The sequence below is a fragment of the Scyliorhinus canicula genome, chromosome 11, assembly GCF_902713615.1.
Source record: "Scyliorhinus canicula chromosome 11, sScyCan1.1, whole genome shotgun sequence".
Classification (NCBI taxonomy): Eukaryota; Metazoa; Chordata; class Chondrichthyes; order Carcharhiniformes; family Scyliorhinidae; genus Scyliorhinus; species Scyliorhinus canicula.
In genome coordinates, this window is record NC_052156.1 from 102,156,250 (window position 1) to 102,180,537 (window position 24,288).

Consider the following 24,288-nt stretch of genomic DNA (forward strand, 5'->3'; position numbering starts at 1 on the left):
TTAACCAGTCGGTCCGTTTTTACCCTATCTGTCCTGTCCCTATGACCCCGGATTGAGATCAGCTTCCCTCTCACCACTGCCTTTAGTGCCTCCCAGATCACCGCTGCTGAGACTTCTCTGGTATCATTTTACCTGCAGGTAATTCTGCATGCATCTCCCTGAGTCTCACACACCGCCTCGTTCGCTAGCAATCCAACTTCCAGCCTCCATTGTGGGCGCTGAAATCTATCCTTACAAATCTGTAGATCTACCCAGAGCGGAGCATGGTCCGATATGGCAATTGCCAAATATTCTGCCCCCACCATCCCGGCCAGCAAGTCCCTACTTATGACAAAGAAATCAATTCTGGAATACACCTTGTGTACGTGGGAGTAGTACGAAAACACCCTCGCCGACGGCCGGCTAAATCTCCACGGATCAGCTCGCCCCATTTGCTCCATGAACCCTCTCAGTTCCTTTGCCATCGCTGGCAACCTGCCCGTTTGTGAACATGACCGATCCAGGCTCGGGTCCATGACTGTGTTAAAGTCGCCACTCATGATCAGTTTGCATGAGTCCAAGTCGGGGATCTTCCCTAGCAACCTCCTGATAAAATCCACATCGTCCCAATTCGGGGCATACACACTAACCAAGACTGCTCTCACCCCTTCGAGCTTATCCCTAACCATAATAAATCTGCCACCCCCGTCCGCAACTGCCTTGAATTGAACCCTTTTATTAATCAGGATCGCAATCCCACCTAGTCTTAGTGTCGAGCCCCGAATGAAAGACCTGGCTAACCCAGCCCTTCCTTAGCCTAACTTGGTCTGCCACTTTCAGGTGCGTCTCCTGCAGCATGACTACGTCCGCCTTCAGAATCCGCAAATGTGCGAACACACGCGCCCTCTTCACTGGCCCATTTAGCCCTCTAACATTCCAGGTGATCAGCCTGGTTGGAGGGCACTGCCCCTCCTTTGCCCATCAGCCATCCCCTTTCCTTGGCCAGCCCCCCAGCCATGTGTCGCGCATCCTCTGGCCCGCCTCCTGGCTGGCTCCACCCATGACCTCCCCCCCGCAACACCATCGTACCACCTAACCCCTGCTCTAATCTAACTATATGGACACCCCCCACCTGGCTTCCGTTGACTAGCCCACCCAGCTAGCCTGGTGGCTCCCAGCTTCGGCGCCAGCGCGTCTCTCACCCATTGTTCCCTGGCTCCCCTCCCCCCCCGGCCTGTCCATACCATTTCCCCAAACCAGCCCTGCTTAAACAAAAACTCTATACAAGTCAAAAACATCCCCAACAATAGTGCAATTTAAATCAAACAAATAGAGATAAGAAGTACCAGGAACTCTCAGCCCTTCCCCTCCACACACAGAAAAAGATTGCAAAAAAATTCCCGTGAAACCCTGATCATAACTGCACCTTTTAACTATTTTCTTTTTTATATTTTCCCCCTACCAAAACTCCAACCAAATAAGCAACCCAAAATGGAAACATTCAAGGAAACCCCGAAAAAGAACAAGAAAAAAAACACATCGCAACCAAAATACATCAACCTAAAAAGGTCGAAAAAACGAAAAGAACAGACCCAAGTTTGCAGGCATCTCTCACAGCGAGAGAGAAACAAAATAGACTTAAAAGTTCTACCAAGGGTCCTCAGTTCAGGGCCAGCCCATGCTTCTTAACAAAGTCCATCGCCTCCTCGGGTTCCTCGAAATAGTGGTGCTGGTTCTCATGCGTAACTCACAATCGCGCTGGAAAAAGCAGCCTGAACTTCATCTTGTTCTTATACAAAATCTCCTTCACCTGCCTGGAGCCTCCCATCCTCCTGGCCACCTCAGTACTCAGGTCTTGGTAAGCATGCAGGGTGCTATTGTCCCAAGTACAGCTTTGTGTGGTCTTGGCCCATTGCAGAACCCGCTCCTTGTTCAGGTACATGTGGAACCGGATCACCATCGCTCGTGCGGGACCCCCTTGTTGCGGCTGCCTCACCTGCACTCTGTGTGCCCTGTCCACCACTGGCGTGCGAGGGAACACCTCGTTCCCCAGCAGCTTCTGAAACATATCCTCCACATAGGTGGCAGCATCCAGCCCCTCAGCCCCCTCCGGGAGGCCAACGATTCTTACATTCTGCCGGCGAGATCTGTTGTCCGGGTCCTCCAGCCTTTCCAGGAGCATCTTTCGTTGATCCCTCAATGTCCGAATCTCCATATCCGCCACCGTTTGAAAGTCAGCCTGCTCCTCCACCGTCTTCTTCAGCTTCTGGAGCTTCTCAGCCTGATCATCCAGCCTTTTTTCCAATCAGTCAATTGACTTCTGAAGCGGCTCTGAATTATCGCGCTTCAGAGCTAAAAAGCCCTCCTGCATGGCCATTAGCAGCTGCTCCATTGTAGGCTGGGCTATCGGCGCCTTGCTCTGGACATCAGCCATATTGGCCTCTCTCACGGCCTCCACCACTTGACACCAGAGTCAGGATAGAGAACTCGAGGGGGAAACCACAATACCTTGTGCCAAGGCTACTCTGGGAAAAGAGGGGGAGGCTGGTAGGCAGATTAAAAAGATATAGTAGTGGGTGACTCAGTAGTTCGAGGGATAGTCAGTCTAGTTTGCAGCCGAGATAGTGGTTCCCATATAGTCTATTGCCTTGAAGATGCAAGGGTTTGGAGCATAACAGATCAGTTGGACAAATGTCTGGAAAGGAGGGTGAACAACCAGAGGTTGTGGTTCATGTGGGAACTAACAACATAGGGAGGGACAGCTTGGAGGTCTTGCAGGTCCAGTTTTAGGAGTTAGGGAGTAGGTTGAAACGCAGGACCTACAGGATCCTAATCTCAGAAATACGACCAGTGCCACGAGCTTCACCATTTAGGCAAAGGCAGTTCAGGGAGGTAAACGTTTGGCTTGAGGGGTGGTGAAAAGGGAGGGAAAGGAGAGAGCTGCTCAGAAAGTAGAGCACAGTAAGAAGTCTTACAACACCAGGTTAAAGTCCAACAGGTTTGATTCAAACACGAGCTTTCGGAGCGCAGCTCCTTCCTCAGGTGAAGGACTGTTGGACTTTAACCTGGTGTTGTAAGACTTCTTACTGTGCTCACCCCAGTCCAACGCCGGCATCTCCACATCAGAAAGTAGAGAGCTGCTCAGAAAGGAGAGAGCTGCGCTTTATTTGAGCCAAAATGAGACAAATCTCTTGGCTGAGAGAGGAAATAGTGTAGTATGCTCCCTCCTACTTCCTCTCTGCTATATGGAGGTCCATAATAAATATCCAATACCGAACAAGGTAACCATTCCTTTCCTGTTTCTCACCTCTAACCATATAAATTCCCCGGCCATATAGATTCTAATTCAGAAACTGCATCTCGTTCAAGGACTATGATACTATCTTTGACCAAGACTGCTACATCTTCTCCCTTTACCCACCCTGTTCCTACTAAAAAAATTTAACTCAGGATTGTTAAGTGTCCAGTCCTGTTTTGGCTTGAGCCATGTTTCTTTTTTTTTTAAATATAATTTTTATTGGAATTTTTTACAGAAAATATAACGACAAACAATGAAATGCAACAAAATAACCCATAATAATTGTAACACCCCCAGACCGTATCGACGCATGTATCACATCCCCCCACCCCCCAACCCCAAAGAACAACAAAAGAACTTAAAAATAAATTAAAATTAAATAAACAAACAAACATAGTCATTGCCCCCCCCCCCCCCCCCCCCCCGGGGTTGCTGCTGCTACTGTCCCTGTACCCTATCGTTGAGCCAGAAAGTCGAGGAAAGGTTGCCACCGCCTAAAGAACCCTTGTACCGACCCTCTCAGGGTGAATTTGACCTTCTCTAGCTTAATGAAACCCGCCATGTCATTGATCCAGGTCTCCACGCTTGGGGGCCTCGCATCCTTCCATTGTAGCAAGATCCTTCGCCGGGCTACTAGGGACGCAAAGGCCAGCACACCGACCTCTTTCGCCTCCTGCACTCCTGGCTCCACCCCAACCCCAAAAATCGCAAGTCCCCATCCTGGCTTGACCCTGGATCCCACCACCCTCGACACCGTCCTCGCCACCCCCTTCCAGAACTCCTCCAGTGTCGGGCATGCCCAGAACATATGGGCATGGTTCGCTGGACTCTCCGAGCACCTGACACACCTGTCTTCACCCCCAAAGAACCTACTCATCCTCGTCCCAGTCATGTGGGCCCGGTGCAGCACCTTGAATTGGATGAGGCTAAGCCGCGCACACGAGGAGGAAGAATTAACCCTCTCCAGAGCATCAGCCCATGTCCCGTCTTCGATCTGTTCCCCCAGTTCCCCCTCCCACTTAGCTTTCAGCTCCTCTACTGACGCCTCCTCCGCCTCCTGCATAACCTTGTAGATATCAGATATCTTCCCCTCTCCGACCCAGACCCCCGAAAGCAACCTGTCGCTCACCCCCCTCGCGGGAAGCGAAGGGAATCCCTCCACCTGCCGCCTAGCAAATGCCTTTACCTGCAGATACCTGAACATGTTCCCCGGGGGGAGCCCAAATTTCTCCTCCAACTCCCCCAGGCTCGCAAACCTCCCATCAATAAACAGGTCCCTCAGCTGTCTGATGCCCGCTCTATGCCAACCCTGAAATCCCCCATCAATGTTCCCCGGGACGAACCTATGGTTCCCCCTTAACGGAGCCTCCATCGAGCCCCCCACTTCTCCCCTATGTCGCCTCCACTGCCCCCAAATCTTGAGGGTAGCCGCCACCACCGGACTCGTGGTATACCTCGTAGGAGGGAGCGGCCACGACGCCGTTACCAGGGCCCCCAGGCTTGTATCTCCACAGGACGCCCTCTCCATCCGTTTCCATGCTGCCCCCTCCCCCTCCATTACCCACTTGCGCATCATCGACACATTGGCCGCCCAATAATACCCTGAGAGATTGGGTAACACCAGCCCCCCAGCCCCCCCCCCCCCCCCCCCCCCCCCCAAATCTCTACCCCGCTCCAAGAAGACCCTCTTCACCCTCGGGGTCCCATGCGCCCAAACAAAGCTCATGATGCTGCTAGTCACCCTTCTAAAAAAGGCCCTAGGGATAAAGATGGGCAAACCCTGAAAAAGGAAGAAGAACCTTGGGAGAACGGTCATTTTGACAGACTGCACTCTACCCGCCAACGATAGCGGCACCATGTCCCACCTTTTAAATTCCTCCTCCATCTGCTCCACCAGCCTGGTAAAATTAAGCTTATGGAGAGTCCCCCAACTCCTGGCCACCTGCATCCCCAGGTATCTGAAACTCTTCACTGCCCTCTTAAACGGGAGTCTCCCAATTCCCTACTCCTGATCACCCGGGTGTACTACAAATACCTCACCCTTGCCTAAATTTAACTTATAGCACGAGAAGCCCCCAAATTCCGCTAACATAGAACATAGACATAGAACAGTACAGCACAGAACAGGCCCTTTGGCCCTCAATGTTGTGCCGAGCCATGATCACCCTACTCAAACCCACGTATCCACCCTATACCCGTAACCCAACAACCCCCCCTTAACCTTACTTTTATTAGGACACTACGGGCAATTTAGCATGGCCAATCCACCTAACCCGCACATCTTTGGACTGTGGGAGGAAACCGGAGCACCCGGAGGAAACCCACGCACACAGGGGGAGGACGTGCAGACTCCACACAGACAGTGACCCAGCCGGGAATCGAACCTGGGACCCTGGAGCTGTGAAGCATTTATGCTAACCACCATGCTACCCTGCTGCCCCCTTCAGCTCCATCACCCCCGGCATTCCCCCTTCTGGATCCGCCACATACAACAGCAGGTCGTCTGCATACAGCGATACACGATGTTCCTCCCCACCCCGCACCAGACCCCTCCATCTCCCTGACTCCCTCAACGCCATAGCCAAAGGTTCAATCGCCAATGCAAAGAGCAAGGGGGACAGGGGGCACGCCTGCCTGGTCCCACGGTAGCTACACTTGCCATCGGAGCCGCGTAGAGCAGCCTCACCCATTTGATGAATCCCTCCCCGAATCCGAACCGCTCCAGCCCTCCCACAGGTACCCCCACTTAACTCTATCAAACGTTTTCTCCGCATCCAGCGCCACCACTATCTCCGCCTCCCCCTCCACTGCCGGCATCATAATAACATTTAGCAGTCTCCGCACATTCGTGTTGAGCTGCCGTCCCTTGACAAATCCTGTCTGATCCTCGTGTATCACCCCTGGCACACAGTCCTCTATCCTGGTGGCCAGGATCTTCGCCAGCAACTTCGCGTCAACATTGAGGAGCGAGATAGGCCTGTATGATCCACACTGCAAGGGGTCCTTATACCGCTTCAGGATCAGAGAGATCAGTGCCCGTGACATCGTCGGGGGCAAAGCCCCCCCTCCCATGCCTCATTGAAGGCTCGCACCAACAGGGGGCCCACCAGATCCGCATACTTTTTATAAAATTCCACCGGGAACCCATCCGGCCCCGGCGCCTTACCTGACTGCATTTGTCCAATCCCCCTGACTAGCTCCTCCAACTCTATCGGCGCCCCCAGCCCCTCTACCAGCTCCTCTTGAACCCTTGGGAAACATAGCCTGTTCATGAAGCTCTCCATCCCCCCTCTCCCCATCGGAGGTTCTGACCGGTACAGTTCCTCGTAGAAGTCCCTAAAGACCCCATCTACTTATGTCCCCTTCTGCACTACATTCCCACCCCTATCCGTCACTCCACCAATTTCCCTAGCCGCATCTCGCCTGCGGAGCTGATGCGCCAACATCCTGCTCGCCTTCTCCCCATACTCATATACCGCGCCCTGCGACCTCCTCCACTGTGTCTCCGCCTTTCTGGTGGTCAACAAGTCAAATTTGGCCTGCAAACTACGCCGTTCCCCCAGCAACCCCTCCTCCGGTGCCTCCGCGTATCTCCTGTCCACATCCAGGAGCTCCCCCACCAGTCTCTCCCTCTCCTTCCTCTCCCTCCTTTCCCTATGGGCCCGGATGGAGATCAGCTCTCCCCGGATCACTGCTTTCAGAGCCTCCCAAACCATCCCCACCTGGACCTCCCCCGTGTCGTTGGTATCAAGATACCCCTCAATACTTCCCCGGACCCTCCTACACACCTCATCAGCCAGCATCCCCACATCCAGGCGCCAGAGCGGGCGCTGGTCCCGCGCCTCCCCCATCTCCAGATCAACCCAGTGCGAAGCATGGTCTGAAATCGCGATGGCCGAATACTCTGCATCCTGCACCTTCGGGATCAATCCGCTGCTCAGGACGAAAAAATCTATTCGGGAATAGACCCTATGGACATGGGAGAAAAAGGAATACTCCCGCGCTCTCGGCCTCCCAAACCTCCAGGGATCCACCCCTCCCATCTGGTTCATAAACCCCCTCAGCACTTTGGCCGCCGCCGGTCTCCTACCCGTCCTTGAACTGGACCGGTCCAGTGGGGGATCCAGCACTGTGTTAAAGTCTCCCCCCATGATCAGGCCCCCCGCCTCCAGGTCCGGAATACGGCCCAACAAGCGCCTCATGAAGCCGGCATCATCCCAATTCGGGGCATATACATTAACCAGCACCACCTTCTCTCCCTGCAGCCTACCCTTCACCATAATATATCTGCCCTCCTTGTCCGACACCACCTCAGCCGCCTCGAACGCCACCCTCTTTCCCCACCAGAATCACCACCCCCTGGTTCTTCGCGTCCAATCCTGAGTGGAAAAACCTGCCCCACCCACCCCTTCCTCAGACGAACCTGGTCCGTCACCTTCAAGTGGGTCTCCTGGAGCATAGCCACGTCCGCCTTCAGCCCCTTCAGATGAGAAAATACCCTAGTTCTCTTAACCGGCCCATTCAGCCCCCTCACGTTCCAGGTAATCAGCCGGATCAGAGGGCAACCTGCCCCTCTCCCCCGCCGGCTAGCCATAGCTTATCGACTGCTCGCCCCAGGCCAGCGCGCCCCGCCTGACCCGTTCCCCATGGCGATAACGCCTCTCCTCTACCTACCCGGCCCACACCAGCTCCTTCCTGGCCATTCCAGCAGCAACCCGGTATCCCCCCCCCCACCCCCCCAGGCTAGGACCCCTCCTAGCCGCGACGCACCCTCCATGGTACTTCCGTGAGTCAGCTGACTTCTGCTGACCCGGCAGCTCCCGCCAAAACCCATCTCCTCCCGGCATGGGGTCATCCCCCTCTTGTCACACCTCCTTGGCACCGCTTCAGCGGGGGAAAGAAAACCAGTGAAGGCCACGCCCCCACCTCCAGCTCCGCCCCCCCGCCCCGCAGCGCGGACATCCAGAGGAAAGCCCGCGCTTTCACACTGCCACACCCCACCCTTCTGACGCAGCTCCTCAAAATCCAGTTTCACCCCAACCCCCAGCCCCGTACAGAAGAGAACATATAAAGCACATACCCCCAACGTTCCCCACACCCATACCCAACAGACAAACCCACCCGGAAACAGAGCAAAAAGAAAACCAGCATAAAAATAACACCTGTCAAAATTGAAGAACAGCAACAGCGAAAACAGCAACGGCCATAGTGTGTCCCCAGACCCTAGTTCGAGTCCAGCTTCTCCGCCTGTACAAAGGCTCATGCCTACTCCGGGGACTCGAGGTAGTGGTGTTATCCCAGCGACAGTGAAGGAAGGCTGTATATTTCTAAGTCAGGTGGTGAGTGACTTTAAGGGGAACCTCCAGGTGGTGGGGTTCCCAGGTATCTACTGCTCTTGTCCTTCTAGATGGTAGTGGTTGTGGTGAGTTACTGCAGTGCATCTTGTAGATGGTACACACGGCTGCCACTGTTCGTCGGTGGTGGAGAATTTGAATGTTTGTGGAAGGGGGAGCAATCAAGCGGGCTGCTTTGTCCTGGATGGTGTTGAGGTTCATGAGTGTTGCTGGAGCTGCACTCATCCAGGAATGTGGAGAGTATTCTATTACACTCCTGACTTGTGCCTTGTAAATGGTGGACAGACTGTGAGGGGTCAGGAGGTGAGTTACTCGCCATAGGATTCCTAGCCTTTGAGCTGCCCTGGTAGCCAAAGTCTTAATATGGTTAGTCCAGTTCAATTTCAGATCAATGCAACCCCCAGGATTTAGTTTGTGGGGGATTCAGCAATGGAAATGCCATTGAATATCAAGGGGCGGGGGTTAGATCCTCTCTGTAGGAGATGGTCATTTCCTGGCATTTGTGTGGCGCAAATGTAACTTGCCACTTCTCAGCCCAAGCCTGGATATTGTCCAGGTCTTGCTGCATTTGGACATGGACTGCTTCATTATCTGAGGAGTCGCAAATGGTGCACACATCCGCAAACATCCCCACTTCTTACCTTATGAAATGAAATGAAAATCGCTTATTGTCACGAGAAGGCTTCAAATGAAGTTACTGTGAAAAGCCCCTAGTCGCCACATTCCAGCGCCTGTTCGGGAGGCTGTTACGGGAATCGAACTGTGCTGCTGGCCTGCTTGGTCTGCTTTCAAAGCCAGCGAATTAGCCCTGTGCTAAACAGCCCCTTATGATGGAAGGAAGGTCATTGATGAAGCAGCTGAAGATGGTTGGCCCCAGGACACTACCATGAAGAACTCCTGCAGTGATGCCCTGGAGCTGAGATGATTGACCTCCAACCACCACAACCACCTTCCTTTGCGCCAGGTATGACTCCAACCAGTGGAGAGTTTTCCCCTTGATTGCCATTGACTCCAGTTTAGCTTGGGCTTCCTGATGCCAAACTGTGCCAAATGCTGCCTTGATGTCAAGCGCAGTCACTCTCCCCTCACCTCTGGCATTCAGCGCTTTTGTCCATGTTTGAACCAAGGCTGTAATGAGATCAGGGGCTGAGTGACGCTGGCGGAACCCAAACTAAGCACCTGGAGCAGGTTATTACTGAGTAAGTGCTGCTTGATAGCACTGTTGATGATTCCTTCCATCACTTTCCTGATGATGGAGAGTTGACTGATAGGGCGGTAACTGGCTGGGTTGGATTTGTCCTGTTTCTTGTGTACAGGACACACCTGGGCAATTTCCCACATTGCTGGGTAGATGCCAGTTGTAGCTGTACTCAAACAGCTTAGCTAGGGGCGCGGTGCTACCTGAAACAGGATGGGAGTCTGAATGGTACCTTACAGGTTGCTATGCAGCCATGTGCACATAACCCCAACAATGTCGCACCCCCTCAGTACCGCATTGTAGCGTGAGCCTGGATTCTGTGCTGATGTCCCTGGTCTGGTAATTGAACCCATGAGATTCTCGCCCCGGTTTGCACAGTTCCCAGTGTTCACAGGGGTTTGGGAAGTAGCATTTCTACCACAGTATGTAAGTGATCATCCTGGTTTGTTTGTTTGTTTGTCTGTTGTTGAGCCTAGTTCTTCTGTTTCTATTTAGGAGAGAATAAGTGACGAAGGTGTTCCGGGTTATTCTAAAAGCACCTATGCGTCAAGACGCAAAATTAGTCATCGCAAGCAGGCAAGACTTATTTGCGAGAATGATGCTGAAGAGGACAAAGTGGGAAAAGAAGATTGCATGCCTCCGTATTCTGATACTGGAGGTAAAAGTTCATTTGCACTGGAGAATGTTTTGATTTGCTCTTAGGATGTGGGTGCGTGTGTGAAACCTGTCCATCCCTCTTAATGCATGTTCATTAGCTTGCTCCTTGAATAGCTACAGTCCTTGTGGTGAAAGTGTTTGCACATTAGCATTGGGAGGAATTCCAGTAACCAATCCAGTGATGATGAAAGAGCAACAATACCTGTGTGAGAATCCACCTGTAAAGCATCCTGGAAATTGGATATCATCCTGCCAGGCTGTAATAAAGGTGGAGAATTAATGTAATTAATATACTAACTAATTTTACAAATTACTATTTTCTCTGATGAAACACCTGCTGACATAATGTGATTCCACGTTTTCTGGGTTGTAGGTGAACAGAGGGTGGGGTTATGCCCAGGAAGGAGACAAGTGTGAGATGAGAAACTCGAGGGTGCTCAGGGCGAAATACCATTAGATCAAGGTAGCTAGGATAAAGAGTAAGACAGAAAAATATAGGTGAATATGACAGCATTAAGTAACTTGGCACATACTTGGGTTAATTTACTGGACAAAGACTAGAAAACAAATAGTAGAGAATGTATTCCGTGGGCAGAGGCACTTGGAGCAATTATTAATGATTAAACGTGTATTCTTAAAGCATAATATTAATAAAACATATGATGTGACCATCAATTCACAAGACACGGGGTTGGAAGTGAACAGTGGTTTTAATAGTCTTACAACTGAGCCTGCCTGTGACGAGATGAACTGGCAGCAGGCTCACAACTGCAGATCTTTATACTTCCAGTTAGTGGGAGGAGCCATGGGCGGAACCATGGGCGGAGCCCAGTACAAACTCCTCATCTCCCCCTATGGGCAGAGCCGCGCAACTGCTCGTATACCAAGCTTACAGAGACACAACACAGATAATATAACAGTGTGAATTACTAGGATTGTGATTCACCACATTTACCCCCTGTAAAAAAAAAACAAATCCAGCAGGGGTGATGGGTCTACAAATTGAGTCGGTCCGGCCGTCGAGTCGTCCTCTGAGATCTACGAAGCACCGGGGTTGCAGCCTCTTCTGGTGGCTGGGTGGTGGCGGTCGGCGAGGGTACCATGGCGGACTCCGGGGGTGATTCGGTCCGAGCTTCATACTCGACTGGTGGCGGGAAGCGCCGGAAACCCATAGGCGTGGGGGCGCGGAGCACGGGCAGTGAACCTGCAGGCATTGGGGCGCCGGGGGTTGGGTGGGGTGCAGTGTGAGGGACGCCTCGGCGGTAGTGGTGTCGGAGTTGGATCCTGCAGGCGCCAGGTCCCGGAGGGAAACAGTGTCCTGACGGCCGTCAGGGTATTCGATGAACGTGTATTGGGGATTCGAGTGGAGTAGGAGCGCACTCTCCACGAGTGGGTCAGTTTTGTGGGTCCGGACGTGCTTCCGGAGGAGAATTCGGCCCGATGTCTTCAACCATGCTGGGAGCAAAACCCCCGTGGTAGTGCCCCTGGAAAAACCAAATAGCCCCTCGTGAGGGGTCTGGTTGATGGCAGTACATAGGAGGGACCTAATAGCATGGAGCGCGTCGGGGAGGACCTCCTGCCAATGGGAGGTCGGGAGCTTCCTGGACCGGAGGGTCAGTAGGACGGTCTTCCAGACCGTCGCGTTCTCCCTCGCCACCTGCCCGTTCCCCCTGGGGTTGTAGCTGGTAGTCCTGCTCAAGGCAATGCCCTTGTCGAGCAGGTACTGACGCAGCTCGTTGCTCATAAAGGACGAACCCCTGTCGCTGTGTACATAGCTGGGGAAACCAAACAGGGTGAAGATGCTGGGCCCTAATGACTGTGTGGGAGGTCATATCGGGGCACGGGATAGCAAAGGGGAAGCGGCAGAACACGTCTATGACGTTTAAGAAGTACACATTCCGATTGGTCGAGGGGAGTGGCCCTTTGAAATCAATGCTCAGGCGTTCAAAGGGCCGGGTGGCCTTTACCAGGTGGGCCCTGTCTGGTCTATAGAAGTGCGGTTTGCACTCCGCACAGATCGGACAATCCCTGGTGATGGCTTTTACCTCCTCGGTGGAGAAAGGCAGATTTTGGGCTTTGATGTAGTGGGCGAGCCGGGTGACCCCCGGGTAGCAGAGGTCATTGTGGATAGCTTTCAGGCGGTCGTCTTGCGCGCTGGCACACGTGCATCTGGGGGCTCGTTGAGCTTCCCCAGTCGTACATGATATCGTACTTGTAGGTGGAGAGTTCGATCCTCCACCGTAGGATCTTATTGTTTTAAATTTTGCCCCTTTGTGAGTTGTCAAACATAAAGGCAACCGACCTTTGGTCGGTGATGAGGGTGAACCTCCTCCTACCTGCGAGGTAGTGCCTCCAGTGACATATAGCTTCCGTGTTGAAGTTCTGAAAAAGGCGACTGGTCTCCCTGCCTGATTTAGGGTGGCTGCGAGAGCGACCTCTGAGGCATCGCTCTCTACCTGGAAAGGGACGGATTCATCCACCGCCCGCATGGCCGCTTTGGCGATGTCCTCCTTGATGCAGGTGAAGGCCTGGCGAGCCTCATCTGATAGAGGAAAGAGTGGCCTTAAATAGTGGGCGGGCTTTGTCCGCATACTGAGGGACCCACTGGGCATAACATGAGAAAAACCCCAGGTACCTTTTGAGCGCCCTGGGACAATGAGGGAGAGGGAGTTGTAAGAGGGAGTTGCATATGGTCTGGGTCGGGGCCCAGCACTCCGTTTTCCACGACATAGCCGAGGATGGCTAGCCTGGTCGTGCGGAAAACGCGTTTCTCCGTGTTATACGTAAGGTTGAGTTTCTGGGCAGTCTGGAGAAATTGATGGACGTTAGCGTCGTGGCCCTGCTGATCATGGCCGCAGATAGTGACGTTATCCAAGTACGGAAACGTGGCCTGCAGCCCGTACTGGTCCACCATTCGGTCCATTGCTCGTTGGAACACCGAGACCCCATTCGTGACGCCAAAGGGAACCCGGAGGAAGTGGAAGAGGCGGCCGTCGGCCTCGAACGCCGTGTAGTGGCGCTCCTCCGAGCGGATTGGGAGCTGGTGATATGCAGACTTCAGATCCACCGTGGAGAAGACTTTATAATGGGAAATCTGATTCACCATGCCTGCAATCCTGGGGAGGGGGTACGCATCGAGGAGCGTGAATCGATTAATGGTTTGGCTATAGTCCACTACCATTCGGAATTTTTCCCGGTCTTGACGACCACCACCTGAGCTCTCCAGGGGCTATTACTGGCCTCTATGATCCCCTCACGTAGAAGCCTATGGACCTTGGTTCTGATAAACACCCTGTCCTGCAGGCTGTATCGCCTGCTGAGAGTGGCTACGGGTTTGCAGTCCGGCGTGAGATTGGTAAAGAGTGGAGGGGGGTCGATTTTTAGCGTAGCGAGGCTGCAGATAGTGAGTGGGGGCAAGGGCCCGCCGAAGCTGAGTGTGAGGTTTTTGAGGTTGCACTGGAAGTCGAGTCCCAGTAAGAGTGGGGTGCAGAGTTCGGGGAGTACGTATAGCTGGAAGTTCGAGTAGCTAGTGCCCTGGATCGTTAGGGTTGCGGCGGTGCGCCCTTGGAGGTGAACAGAGTGTGAGCGCGAAGCGAGGGAGATAGTTTGCCGTGCAGGGAAGATAGGGAACGAACAGCGTCTTACCAGATCTGGGTGTACGAAGCTCTCGGTGCTCCCGGAGTCAAAGAGGCACGGTGTCCTGTACCCGTTGATTTTAACGGTCATCATTGAGTTGCTGAGGTGTTTCGGACACGACTGGTCCAACGTGACCGCGCTGAGTTGCGGGTAGTCGGCGGCTCGATCAGCTGTGCTGGAGTGGACCCGTGATGAATGCCCTCTGCCCTCTGAGTTCGTAGTCTTCGAGGTGAGTTTCAGAGTTTGAAGAGGATGGATCCCAAGATGGCCGCCCCCGTGGATCGCACGTGGCGGGCCGCGAGGAAGATGGCACCGAAGATGGCGGCCCCCACGAGTCGTACGTGGCCGGCCGCGTGGAGGGGGGTTACAAAGATGGCGGCCCCCATGAGTAGCACGTGTCGGGTGGGGGCGGAGTCGGAGTACAGGCCGCAGCATTTTGGGGCCTGCGGGCCTGTGAGTTTTGGAAACGAGTGCTCTGGGCTGCGGGAGAGTTTGGAGAGGGGGATTTCTTCGCCAGGCAGACCCGGGCATTGTGTCCTTTTTGACCGCAGCTGCTGCAGGTCGCGTTGCGGGCCGGGCACTACTGCCATGGGTGCTGGGGCTGTCCGCAAAAATGGCACACTGGGGCTGCGTAGTGGGTGGATGGCCGCGCGGCGCAGGCCTGGGGCAGTTGCTGGTCGGGGGCCCAGGATGGGGTCGCTTGGTCCACGGGGAACGAGGTGAGGCTGTGGAACAAGACCTCCAAGGTAGTAGCCAATTCTACAGTGTCCTCCTGGGCCCCTTTTTCAAGCAACCGCTGGCGCACATAGTTTGACCTGAGCCCTGCCACGTACACATCTCTGACAGCGAGCTCCATATGCTGTTCGGCTGATACAGCTTGGTAATTACAGTCCCGAGCTAAAGCTTTTAATTCCCGCAGGAATTCATCCAACGACTCCGCGGGGTGCTGGCGGCGGGTCATAAAAATGTGGTGCGCGTAGACCTCGTTGATGGGCCTGACGTACATTCGATCTAGCATGGCTAGGGCGTCCGTATACGAGGTAATACTGTTAAGTTGAGTAGAGATGCGGTGGCTCACCCTTGCGTGCAGTAGACTGATGAAACACCTGCTGACATAATGAGATTCCACATTTTCTGGGTTGTAGGTGAACAGAGGGTGGGGTTATGCCCAGGAAGGAGACAAGTGTGAGATGAGAAACTCAAGGGTGCTTAGGGCAAAATACCATTAGATCAAGGTAGCTGGGATAAAGAGTAAGACAGAAAAATATAGGTGAATATGACAGCATTAAGTAACTTGGCACATACTTGGGTTAATTTACTGGACAAAGACTAGAAAACAAATAGTAGAGAATGTATTCCGTGGGCAGAGGCACTTGGAGCAATTATTAATGATTAAACGTGTATTCTTAAAGCATAATATTAATAAAACATATGATGTGACCATCAATTCACAAGACACGGGGTTGGAAGTGAACAGTGGTTTTAATAGTCTTACAACTGAGCCTGCCTGCGACGAGATGAACTGGCAGCAGGCTCACAACTGCAGATATTTATACTTCCAGTTAGTGGGAGGAGCCATGGGCAGAGCCACGGGTGGAGCCCAGTACAAACTCCTCATTCTCCCCCCCCCCCCCCCCCCCCCCCCCGATGGGCAGAGCCGCGCAACTGCTTGTATACCAAGCTTACAGAGACACAACACATACAATATAACACAGTGTGAATTACTAGGATTGTGATTCACCACAACATATAAATCCTTGTTAACAGTGAAATGCTCGTAAGGCACAATGGGATTTAGCCAACTAAACTTAGCCATATTCTTTAGAAAGAAGATTCACACACAGAATACAGCCTGTTCAGCAGAAAACATTTCTTATCAGCAGCCCTTGCGAATATCGACAATGGTTCCGGTCAGGAACCAGGCTAGGATAAGGAGGATTATACATACAAAGAACCAAGGTCAGTGGATAAGGGGTCTGGAAACTTAAGGAGACCATGAGTAAGACCTAAAAGTCCACGGGCTGGTCACGCAGTCCCATGTTGCCTAAAAATCAAATTTAATTGGTCCGTGTACGTAATCTTCAGCCGCGATGGTTGGATCATGTCCAGCCAAGGTGGACTATTAACCTTTTGAAAATTGTATAATTACTGAATAAAGAACTATGTAAATTTAGAGTCGATCTGAAACTTCACCAGATTGCTCTCCCACGTACATTGGCCAAGCATTGAAAATAAAGATCGTCTTTAACCAGAGTTGTTGTCTCCCCGAGTCTGTGTTAGCTGAGCTGTAATTAAGAAGGGAAATCCCTCCCGTGAAGTACAGCTTAATACTTAGTCTCTGAAGACGCTCCTGCAGAAATAAAGAGACATAAATTTAGAAAACCATCCCAAAAGGGGCCCCACTCTACATTAAATATACTTTGTTTTTTGACAGATACTTCCATGAAGAAATCTGGAGTGAAAGAGTACATTCATCAACAACGACATATAATCTTGCTACAGGTACAAGAACTTTTTACAGTGCTTTTATCGCTTGATAATTGTGAAATTATTTCATCCTTAAAAATAACATTGGGATCAGGATGGGTGATCAACCTCCACCCATTGCTTCTCATGTAGCTATCATGCCAACTTTGTATGCCTTGCTAATTTAAATGACGTTACGCAGCCAGTGTTAAGCGTGCTGTTGATTTGGCTGCGCATCTGGGCAGTGGACACAAAATTGTGAGAAACTGGTGCAAGTTCAGGCTAGTTTGGACCTTTTTAATGAGAAGATGTATTTGGCTGGGGGTAGGTGCCCCAAAAAGAATTTTGACCTGGGAGAGACGCAAAAATGACACAAAGCAGCAAGCGTTCTCCCAGATTTTCCAATGCTCCACCGGAGTCCTTGGTCCAGGAGGTGGAAAGGAGGATAAAGGTCTTCCATGCACAGAAGGCCCTCCAGACAAAGTTAACAATGACAGTGGGGAGCAGCTAGCTGTGACAGTCAGTGCCTGGAGTTTCAGCTTGAGGACCTGCATACAGTGCAGCTGGAATCTCAATGACCTCGTGAGTGAAAAAGGTCAGTGAATGTAACTATTCACTGGGTACAGTAAGTTCTGAGAAGGGTGCTATGGAACATCAGAGTATGTTGCATTGCGAAGTGAATAAGCTTGGGGGAGGAGCCTCTACTGAGTTTGGCAACAAAGATGAGGGCACGGAGAACTTCGCAAGCAGGAGCAATAAACCAGAGCCGGGGACAAAGGGGCAGAACACTGGGTCAGTCAACCCAGGGAAGGGAAGTAGGTTACCAGTGCTGGAGAAGAGTACCGTTAAGAACCATGTAGATCCAAATAGCCCATGACTGGAAAGGGATCCACAAATGGAACCTCACCAGTCTGACGGAGGAAGTAAAAAAGGACCCGCAAAGATGGAACACACTCCCACTCTCCCTCCCGGGGAGAGTCCAGACGATCAAAATGAATGTACTGCCCAGGTTCCTCTTCCTGTTTAGATCCATTCCGATCTACATCCCCAAGGCCTTTTTCAAAGCGCTGGACAAACTAATCATGGCGTTCGTATGGGGGGATAAAAATGCTAGGATCCCAAAGAATGTCCTACAAAAAACAAAATCCGGGGGGGACTAGCCCTCCCAAACCTACAATTCTACCATTGGGGGGGCAACAGCCGAGCGAGTAAGGGGGATGGATCCAGGAGCCAGAGGCCGAGTGGGTGCGCGCGGAGGAGGCCTCCTGCGTGGGGACCTCCCTCCGGGCCCTCGCCACGGCAGCACTCCCATCCCCACCCAAAAAACATTCCAGCAGCCCAGTGGTGACAGCCACCCTCCAATCCTGGAACCAACTGCGGCAGCAATTTGGCCTGACCAAAATGTCGGACAAGGCTCCCATCTGCAACAACCATAGGTTCACACCAGCATTGACTGACGCCACCTTCAAAAGGTGGAGGCAGGACGAAGGGACACTGATAGTCAGGGACCTATACACGGACGGCAGGATCGCTACACTGGACGAACTGACAGAGAAATTTCGGCTAGCCGGGGGAACGAGCTACGGTATCTGCAGCTCAAAAACTTCTTAAGAAAGGAGACAAGGACGTACCCACAACCGCCACGACAGAAACTACTGGAAGACCTACTGGACGCAAGTACCCTAGATAAAGGGAACTGTAGCGACATGTATGACCGACTGGTAGAAAGGGCCGACACCGTACTGGACGCAACAAGAAAGAAATGGGAGGAGGACCTGGGGATTGAGATAGGGTGGGGACTCTGGAGCGAGGCACTGCATAGGGTCAACTCCACTGCCACGTGCGCAAGGCTCAGACTGATGCAACTAAAAGTGGTACATAGAGCCCACTTAACAAGAACCCGTATGAGTAGGTTCTTCCCGGAGGTGGAGGATAGATGTGAACGGTGCCAAAGTGGTCCGGCCAACCACGCCCACATGTCTGGTCTTGCCCCAGACTTGTGGAGTACTGGACAGCCTTCTTCGAGGCTATGTCCAACATGGTGAGGGTGGAACCATGCCCGATAGTGGCGGTCTTCGGGGTTTCAGACCAGCCAGATCTATTCCTGGGGAGGAGGGCGGATGCCCTTGCCTTTGCCTCCCTGATCGCCCGCCGTAGAATCCTGTTTGGCTGGCGGTCAGCAGCACCACCCAGAGCTGCAGACTGGCTGTCTGACCTCTCGGAATCTCTCCAAATGGAGAAAATCAAATTCGCCATCCGAGGGTCAGACGACGGCTTCCACAGAACGTGGGAGCCATTCATGCAACTGTTCCGGGACCTGTTTGTGGCCAACGAACAAGAGGAAGTATAGCCGGGTGGCCAAGAATCAGGGGAAAATGGTCGGGAGTCGGGGGAAGGTAGCCGGGGGCATGGAGGGGAGAGATGGACTGGGAGGGGAGAAACGGCTAAACCTGAGGAGGGAGGGCCGAACCACCGGTTGGGGGGGGAGACAGCTAAACCTGGGGAGAGGGAGGCGAACCATGGAGTGGGGGGGGAAACGGGAAAGGAGGGCCAGCGGGGGGCAGGGAAGCGGGAGCCGGAGGGAGGACACGGGATGCGAAAACGTGCATGACATCTCCAGGAGCGGGGAACGTGGAAACTGGAGATGGAGGACGGGAGGAGCGGCAGAAGCGGGGGCGAGCGTGGGACGGCAGCGAGACCCGTCCGGGAAGGGCGGGCGACAGCAACACACAGCACAGCCAAATATCGCACACTATGATTTTCCCCCCGGCACCCAAATGTGTGCTTGCCCCCCCCCCCAGTCCCCGACCCCCCGCAGGCAGTCGCCTACTTATGTGGTGTCGGTAATTTTGCCAGATGTACAGAGATGCCGCTATTGAGCTGGTGCACAATACCCCACCAGTTATTCCATTTCATATGTTATTGTATTTTTTCCTATGTTGGGGTGTGCCCTTCTCCTCTAAATGTGTATATATATGTTTCTTATTCTGTGTACATAACGGTAATTATACCTTGTTCAAAAAACCCCAATAAAAACATTTTTTTAAAAAAAAGAAGCATGTAGATTTAAGAGCATAGTGTGTTTCGAATGCAAACATCCCGTACCAGCCTCCCTGGACAGGCACCGGAATGTGGCGACTAGGGGCTTTTCACAGTAACTTCATTGAAGCCTACTCGTGACAATAAGCGATTTTCATTTCATTTCATTTTCAAGGGCCACATCAGCATTTGTTGCAGAATAATCGATCGGGGGTGATTAGAAAGAAAACAACTGACTTCCGGTTGCGGCTATGACCAGCTAAGTCGCACGTTTGGCGGCTCCTGCTACAAAGGTGTTTTCGGGCCGATTGGAGGGCCCCAACGGCGCTGTAAGGACAAATCCCGGTGGGGGAAGGCTCCCTGAGGAGAACCAGACCAACTTTATGGTCGGTACCCGGAGTGGGGTGGTAAAAAAAGCAACAGCAGCTCCCCAAAAAAAGCGGGGGAAGAAGACCAAAATGGCGGCCGGTGGCGCACCCGAGGAATGGAGGAAATGGGCGGAGGAGCAGCAGGCCGCTCTCCTGCGCTTCTTTACGGAGCTGAAAATGGAGCTCTTGGAGTCAATGAATGCGACGACCACCAGGCTGATGGGAGCCCAGGCAACCCAAGAGGCGTCGATTCGGGAGCTGCAGCAGGAGATGACTGTGAGGGAGGAGGAGGCCACGGTCCTCGTGGGAAAGGTGGAGGTGCACGAGGCACTCCACCTGAAATGGCAGAGCCGTTTTGAGGAGCTGGATACCCGAATGAGGCGGAAGAACCTGAGGATCTTGGGCCTGGCAGAAGGCCTGGAGGGGTCAGACCTCCCGGGATACGTAGCAGAAATGCTGAGCTCCCTGATGGGGGCAGGGGCCATCCCTTCGCCCCTGGAGCTGGAAGAGGTCTACAGGGTCATGGCTAGGAAGCCAAGAGCAAATGAGCCCCCGAGGGCGGTGCTGGTGCGGTTCCAGCGACTCAGCGATCGTGAGAAAGTGCTGGAGTGGGCCAAGAGGGAAAGGAGCAGTAAGTGGGAGAATTCGACGGTGAGGGTCTACCAGGACTGGAGTGCGGAGGTGGCTAAGCGGCGGGCCCGGTACAACCGGACGAAGGCGGTGCTACATGCAAAAAGGATCAGGTTCGGAATGCTGCAGCCAGCGCGCTTGTGGGTCACATACAGGAACCAACACCACTATTTTGAGTCCCCAGAGGAGGCGTGGGCCTTTGTACAGGAAGAGAAACTGGACTTGAATTAGACCCAGGGGGTACTTGGTGGCCGTAGCCGCTCGGGTACTTTCAGCTGAACAAGCGGTTCTTTTTTTTTTCGGCTGGGTCGGAACTGGGCAACTCTTATTGGAACGGTTTCCTTTTTTTTTTCTTCTTCTTTCCTTGTTTGGATCTTGAACTCTTGCTTTGGGTGTTTCTTCTGATGTTTTTTCCCCCCTTTTGCCAACTTCCCTTAGTTATTGTTATTGTGGTTATTCATGGTTATTTATGGTTATTTATACTGTTTGGTAGAGGGCGACTGTTAAGTACATTGTTATTTGTTATCTATCTGTTATTTATAATGTTAAGTTGGGGAGGCGGGACGGGGGGGAGAGCAGATCGGGGATATGGGCTCCTAGGGGGGGTTCTTTACAGGCATGGACGGGGACGGGGGTGGAACTGAAGATGGCGGGGTGGGGTGTGGCAGGGCGAAAGCGCGGGCTTTCCTCTGGGGAGGGGAGGAGTGCGGAGGGGGGAGGGGAGGAGTGCGGGGCGGGGCTAGCAATGGCGACCTTTCCCGCGTTGGAGCGGGGCCAGGGAGGAGTGGCAAGGGGGGGGAGGCCCCCCCCCCCGAGCCGGGGGGAGTCGGAGTGTGGCAGGAGCAGCCGGGTCAGCGCAAACCAGCTGACTTACGGGAGTACGATGGAGGGTACATCGCGGCTAGGAGGGGTCCTAGCCTGGGGGGGGGGGGGGGGGGGGGGGGGTAGGGAGGGACACCGGGTTGCTGCTGAAAAGACCAGAAACGGGAAGTGGAGGACTGGAGAGGTGGGGGGAGGGGGCCATCGCCATGGGGAGCGGGTCAGAAGGGGAGGGTCGACCCGGGGCGAGCAGGGAACGGGACATGGCTAATCGGCAGGGGAAGGGGGCGGGTCGTTCCGCGACCCGGCTGATCACTTGGAACGTGAGGGGGCTGAATGGGCCGGTCAAGAGATCAAGGGTATTCTCACACCTGAAGGGACTGAAGGCTGATGTAGCAATGTTACAGGAGACCCATTTGAAGGTAGTGGACCAGGTTCGCCTGAGAAGGGGGTGGGTGGGACAGGTGTTCCACTCTGGATTGGACGCAAAGAACCGGGGGGTGGCGATTCTGGTGGGAAAGAGGGTGTCGTTCGTGGCGGAGGAGGTGGTGGCGGATAAGGAGGGTAGGTATGTGATGGTGAAGGGTAAGCTGCAGGGGGAGAAAGTGGTGATGGTCAACGTATATGCCCCGAACTGGGATGACGCGGGTTTTATGAGGCGCCTATTGGGCCTCATTCCGGGTCTGGAGGCAGGGGGCTTGATCATGGGGGGGGACTTCAACACAGTGCTGGACCCCGGGCTAGACAGATCGAGCTCAAGGACCAATAGGAGGCCGGCAGCGGCAGAAGTGCTGAGGGGGTACATGGAGCAGATGGGAGGAGTAGACCCATGGAGGTTTGGTAGGCCGAGGGCGAGGGAGTATTCCTTTTTCTCCCACGTCCATAGAGTGTACTCCAGAATCGATTTCTTCGTGTTGAGCAGGGGGCTGATCCCGAGGGTACGGGAAGCTGAGTACTCGGCCATTGCGATCTCTGATCATGCACCACATTGGGTGGATGTGGAAATGGGGGAGGCGCGGGACCAGCGCCCGCTGTGGCGGCTGGATGTGGGGCTGTTAGCGGACGACGAGGTGTGTAAAAGGGTCCGGAAGAGCATTTAGAGCTATCTGGACTTGAATGACACGGGGGAGGTGCAGGTGGGGATGGTCTGGGAGGCCCTGAAGGCAGTGATCAGGGGAGAGCTGATCTCCATAAGGGCACACAGAGAAAGAAAGGAGAGGCAGGAGAGGGAGAGGCTGGTGGGGGAGATATTGGAAGTGGATAGGAGATATGCGGAGGCACCAGAGGAGGGGCTGCTGGGAGAACGGCGCAGCCTGCAGGTCAAGTTTGACCTGCTGACCACCAGGAAGGCAGAGACGCAGTGGAGAAGGGCACAGGGCGCGGTCTATGAGTATGGGGAAAAGGCGAGCAGGATGCTGGCACACCAGCTTCGCAAACGAGATGCGGCTAGGGAGATTGGGGGAGTGAAGGAGAGGGGCGGGAAGGTAGTACAGAAGGGGCAAGAAGTGAACGGGGTCTTCAGGGATTTTTACAAGGAGTTGTATCGGTCTGAGCCGCCGACGAGGAGAGGGGGAATGGAGGACTTCCTAAACAAATTGAGGTTCCCAAGGGTCCAGGAGGGGCTGGTAGAAGGGCTGGGGGCGCCAATAGGGCTAGAGGAGCTAGTCAAGGGAATAGGTCAGATGCAGGCGGGGAAGGCGCCGGGGCCAGATGGGTTCCCGGTGGAATTCTACAAGAAAAATGTGGACTTGGTGGGGCCGGTACTGGTACGAACCTTTAATGAGGCGCGAGAGGGGGGGGGGTTCTGCCCCCGACAATGTCGCAGGCTCTGATCTCCCTGATACTGAAGCGGGATAAAGACCCCGTGCAGTGCGGGTCCTACAGGCCTATCTCGCTTCTGAACGTGGATGCCAAGTTGCTGGCAAAGATCCTGGCAGCTAGAATAGAGGATTGTGTGCCAGGGGTAATCCATGAGGACCAGACGGGGTTCGTGAAGGGGCGGCAGCTCAACACGAACGTGCGGAGATTGCTGAATGTAATTATGATGCCGGAAGTGGAGGGGGAGGTTGAGATAGTGGTAGCGCTGGACGCGGAGAAGGCATTCGATAGGGTGGAGTGGGAGTACCTGTGGGAGACGTTGGAACGGTTTGGGTTTGGGGAAGGGTTTATTAAGTGGGTGAAGTTGCTCTACTCGGCCCCGATGGCGAGTGTAGTGACAAACGGGAGGAGGTCGGAGTATTTCGGGCTCCACCGAGGGACCAGGCAGGGATGTCCCCTATCCCCCCTACTTTTCGCACTGGCGATCGAACCGTTGGCGATGGCACTGAGGGGTTCAGGGGGGTGGAGAGGACTGACTAGGGGAGGGGAGGAACATCGAGTATCGCTGTATGCGGATGATCTACTGCTGTACGTGGCAGACCCAGAAGGGGGAATGCCGGAGATAATGGAACTATTAGCAGAGTTTGGGGACTTTTCGGGGTACAAACTAAATTTGGGCAAAAGCGAGGTTTTTGTGATACACCCGGGGGACCAGGGAGAGGGTATTGGGAGACTCCCCTTCAAGCGAGCAGGAAAGAGCTTTAGGTACTTAGGGATGCAGGTGGCAAGGAACTGGGGGACCCTCCACAAGTTGAACTTTTCCAGGCTGGTGGAACAGATGGAGGAGGAATTTAAGAGGTGGGACATGGTACCGCTGTCGCTGGCGGGGAGGGTGCAGTCAATCAAAATGACGGTCCTCCCAAGGTTCCTGTTTTTATTTCAGTGCTTGCCCATCTTCCTCCCTAGGGCCTTCTTCAAAAAGGTGACGAGTAGCATCATGAGCTACGTGTGGGCGCACGGCACCCC

At 53.6% G+C, this 24,288-nt stretch overlaps 1 protein-coding gene across 1 annotated transcript in view; it reads left to right on the top strand.

Moving 5' to 3' along the window:
* Positions 1-24,288, top strand: part of LOC119973778 — a 111,430-nt gene that overhangs the window by 48,051 nt on the left and 39,091 nt on the right. The window contains exons 4-5 of the mRNA XM_038812202.1: positions 10,325-10,487; positions 16,557-16,624. Coding sequence (XP_038668130.1) covers positions 10,325-10,487; positions 16,557-16,624 — 231 coding nt within the window. The remainder of the gene's footprint in view (positions 1-10,324; positions 10,488-16,556; positions 16,625-24,288) is intronic.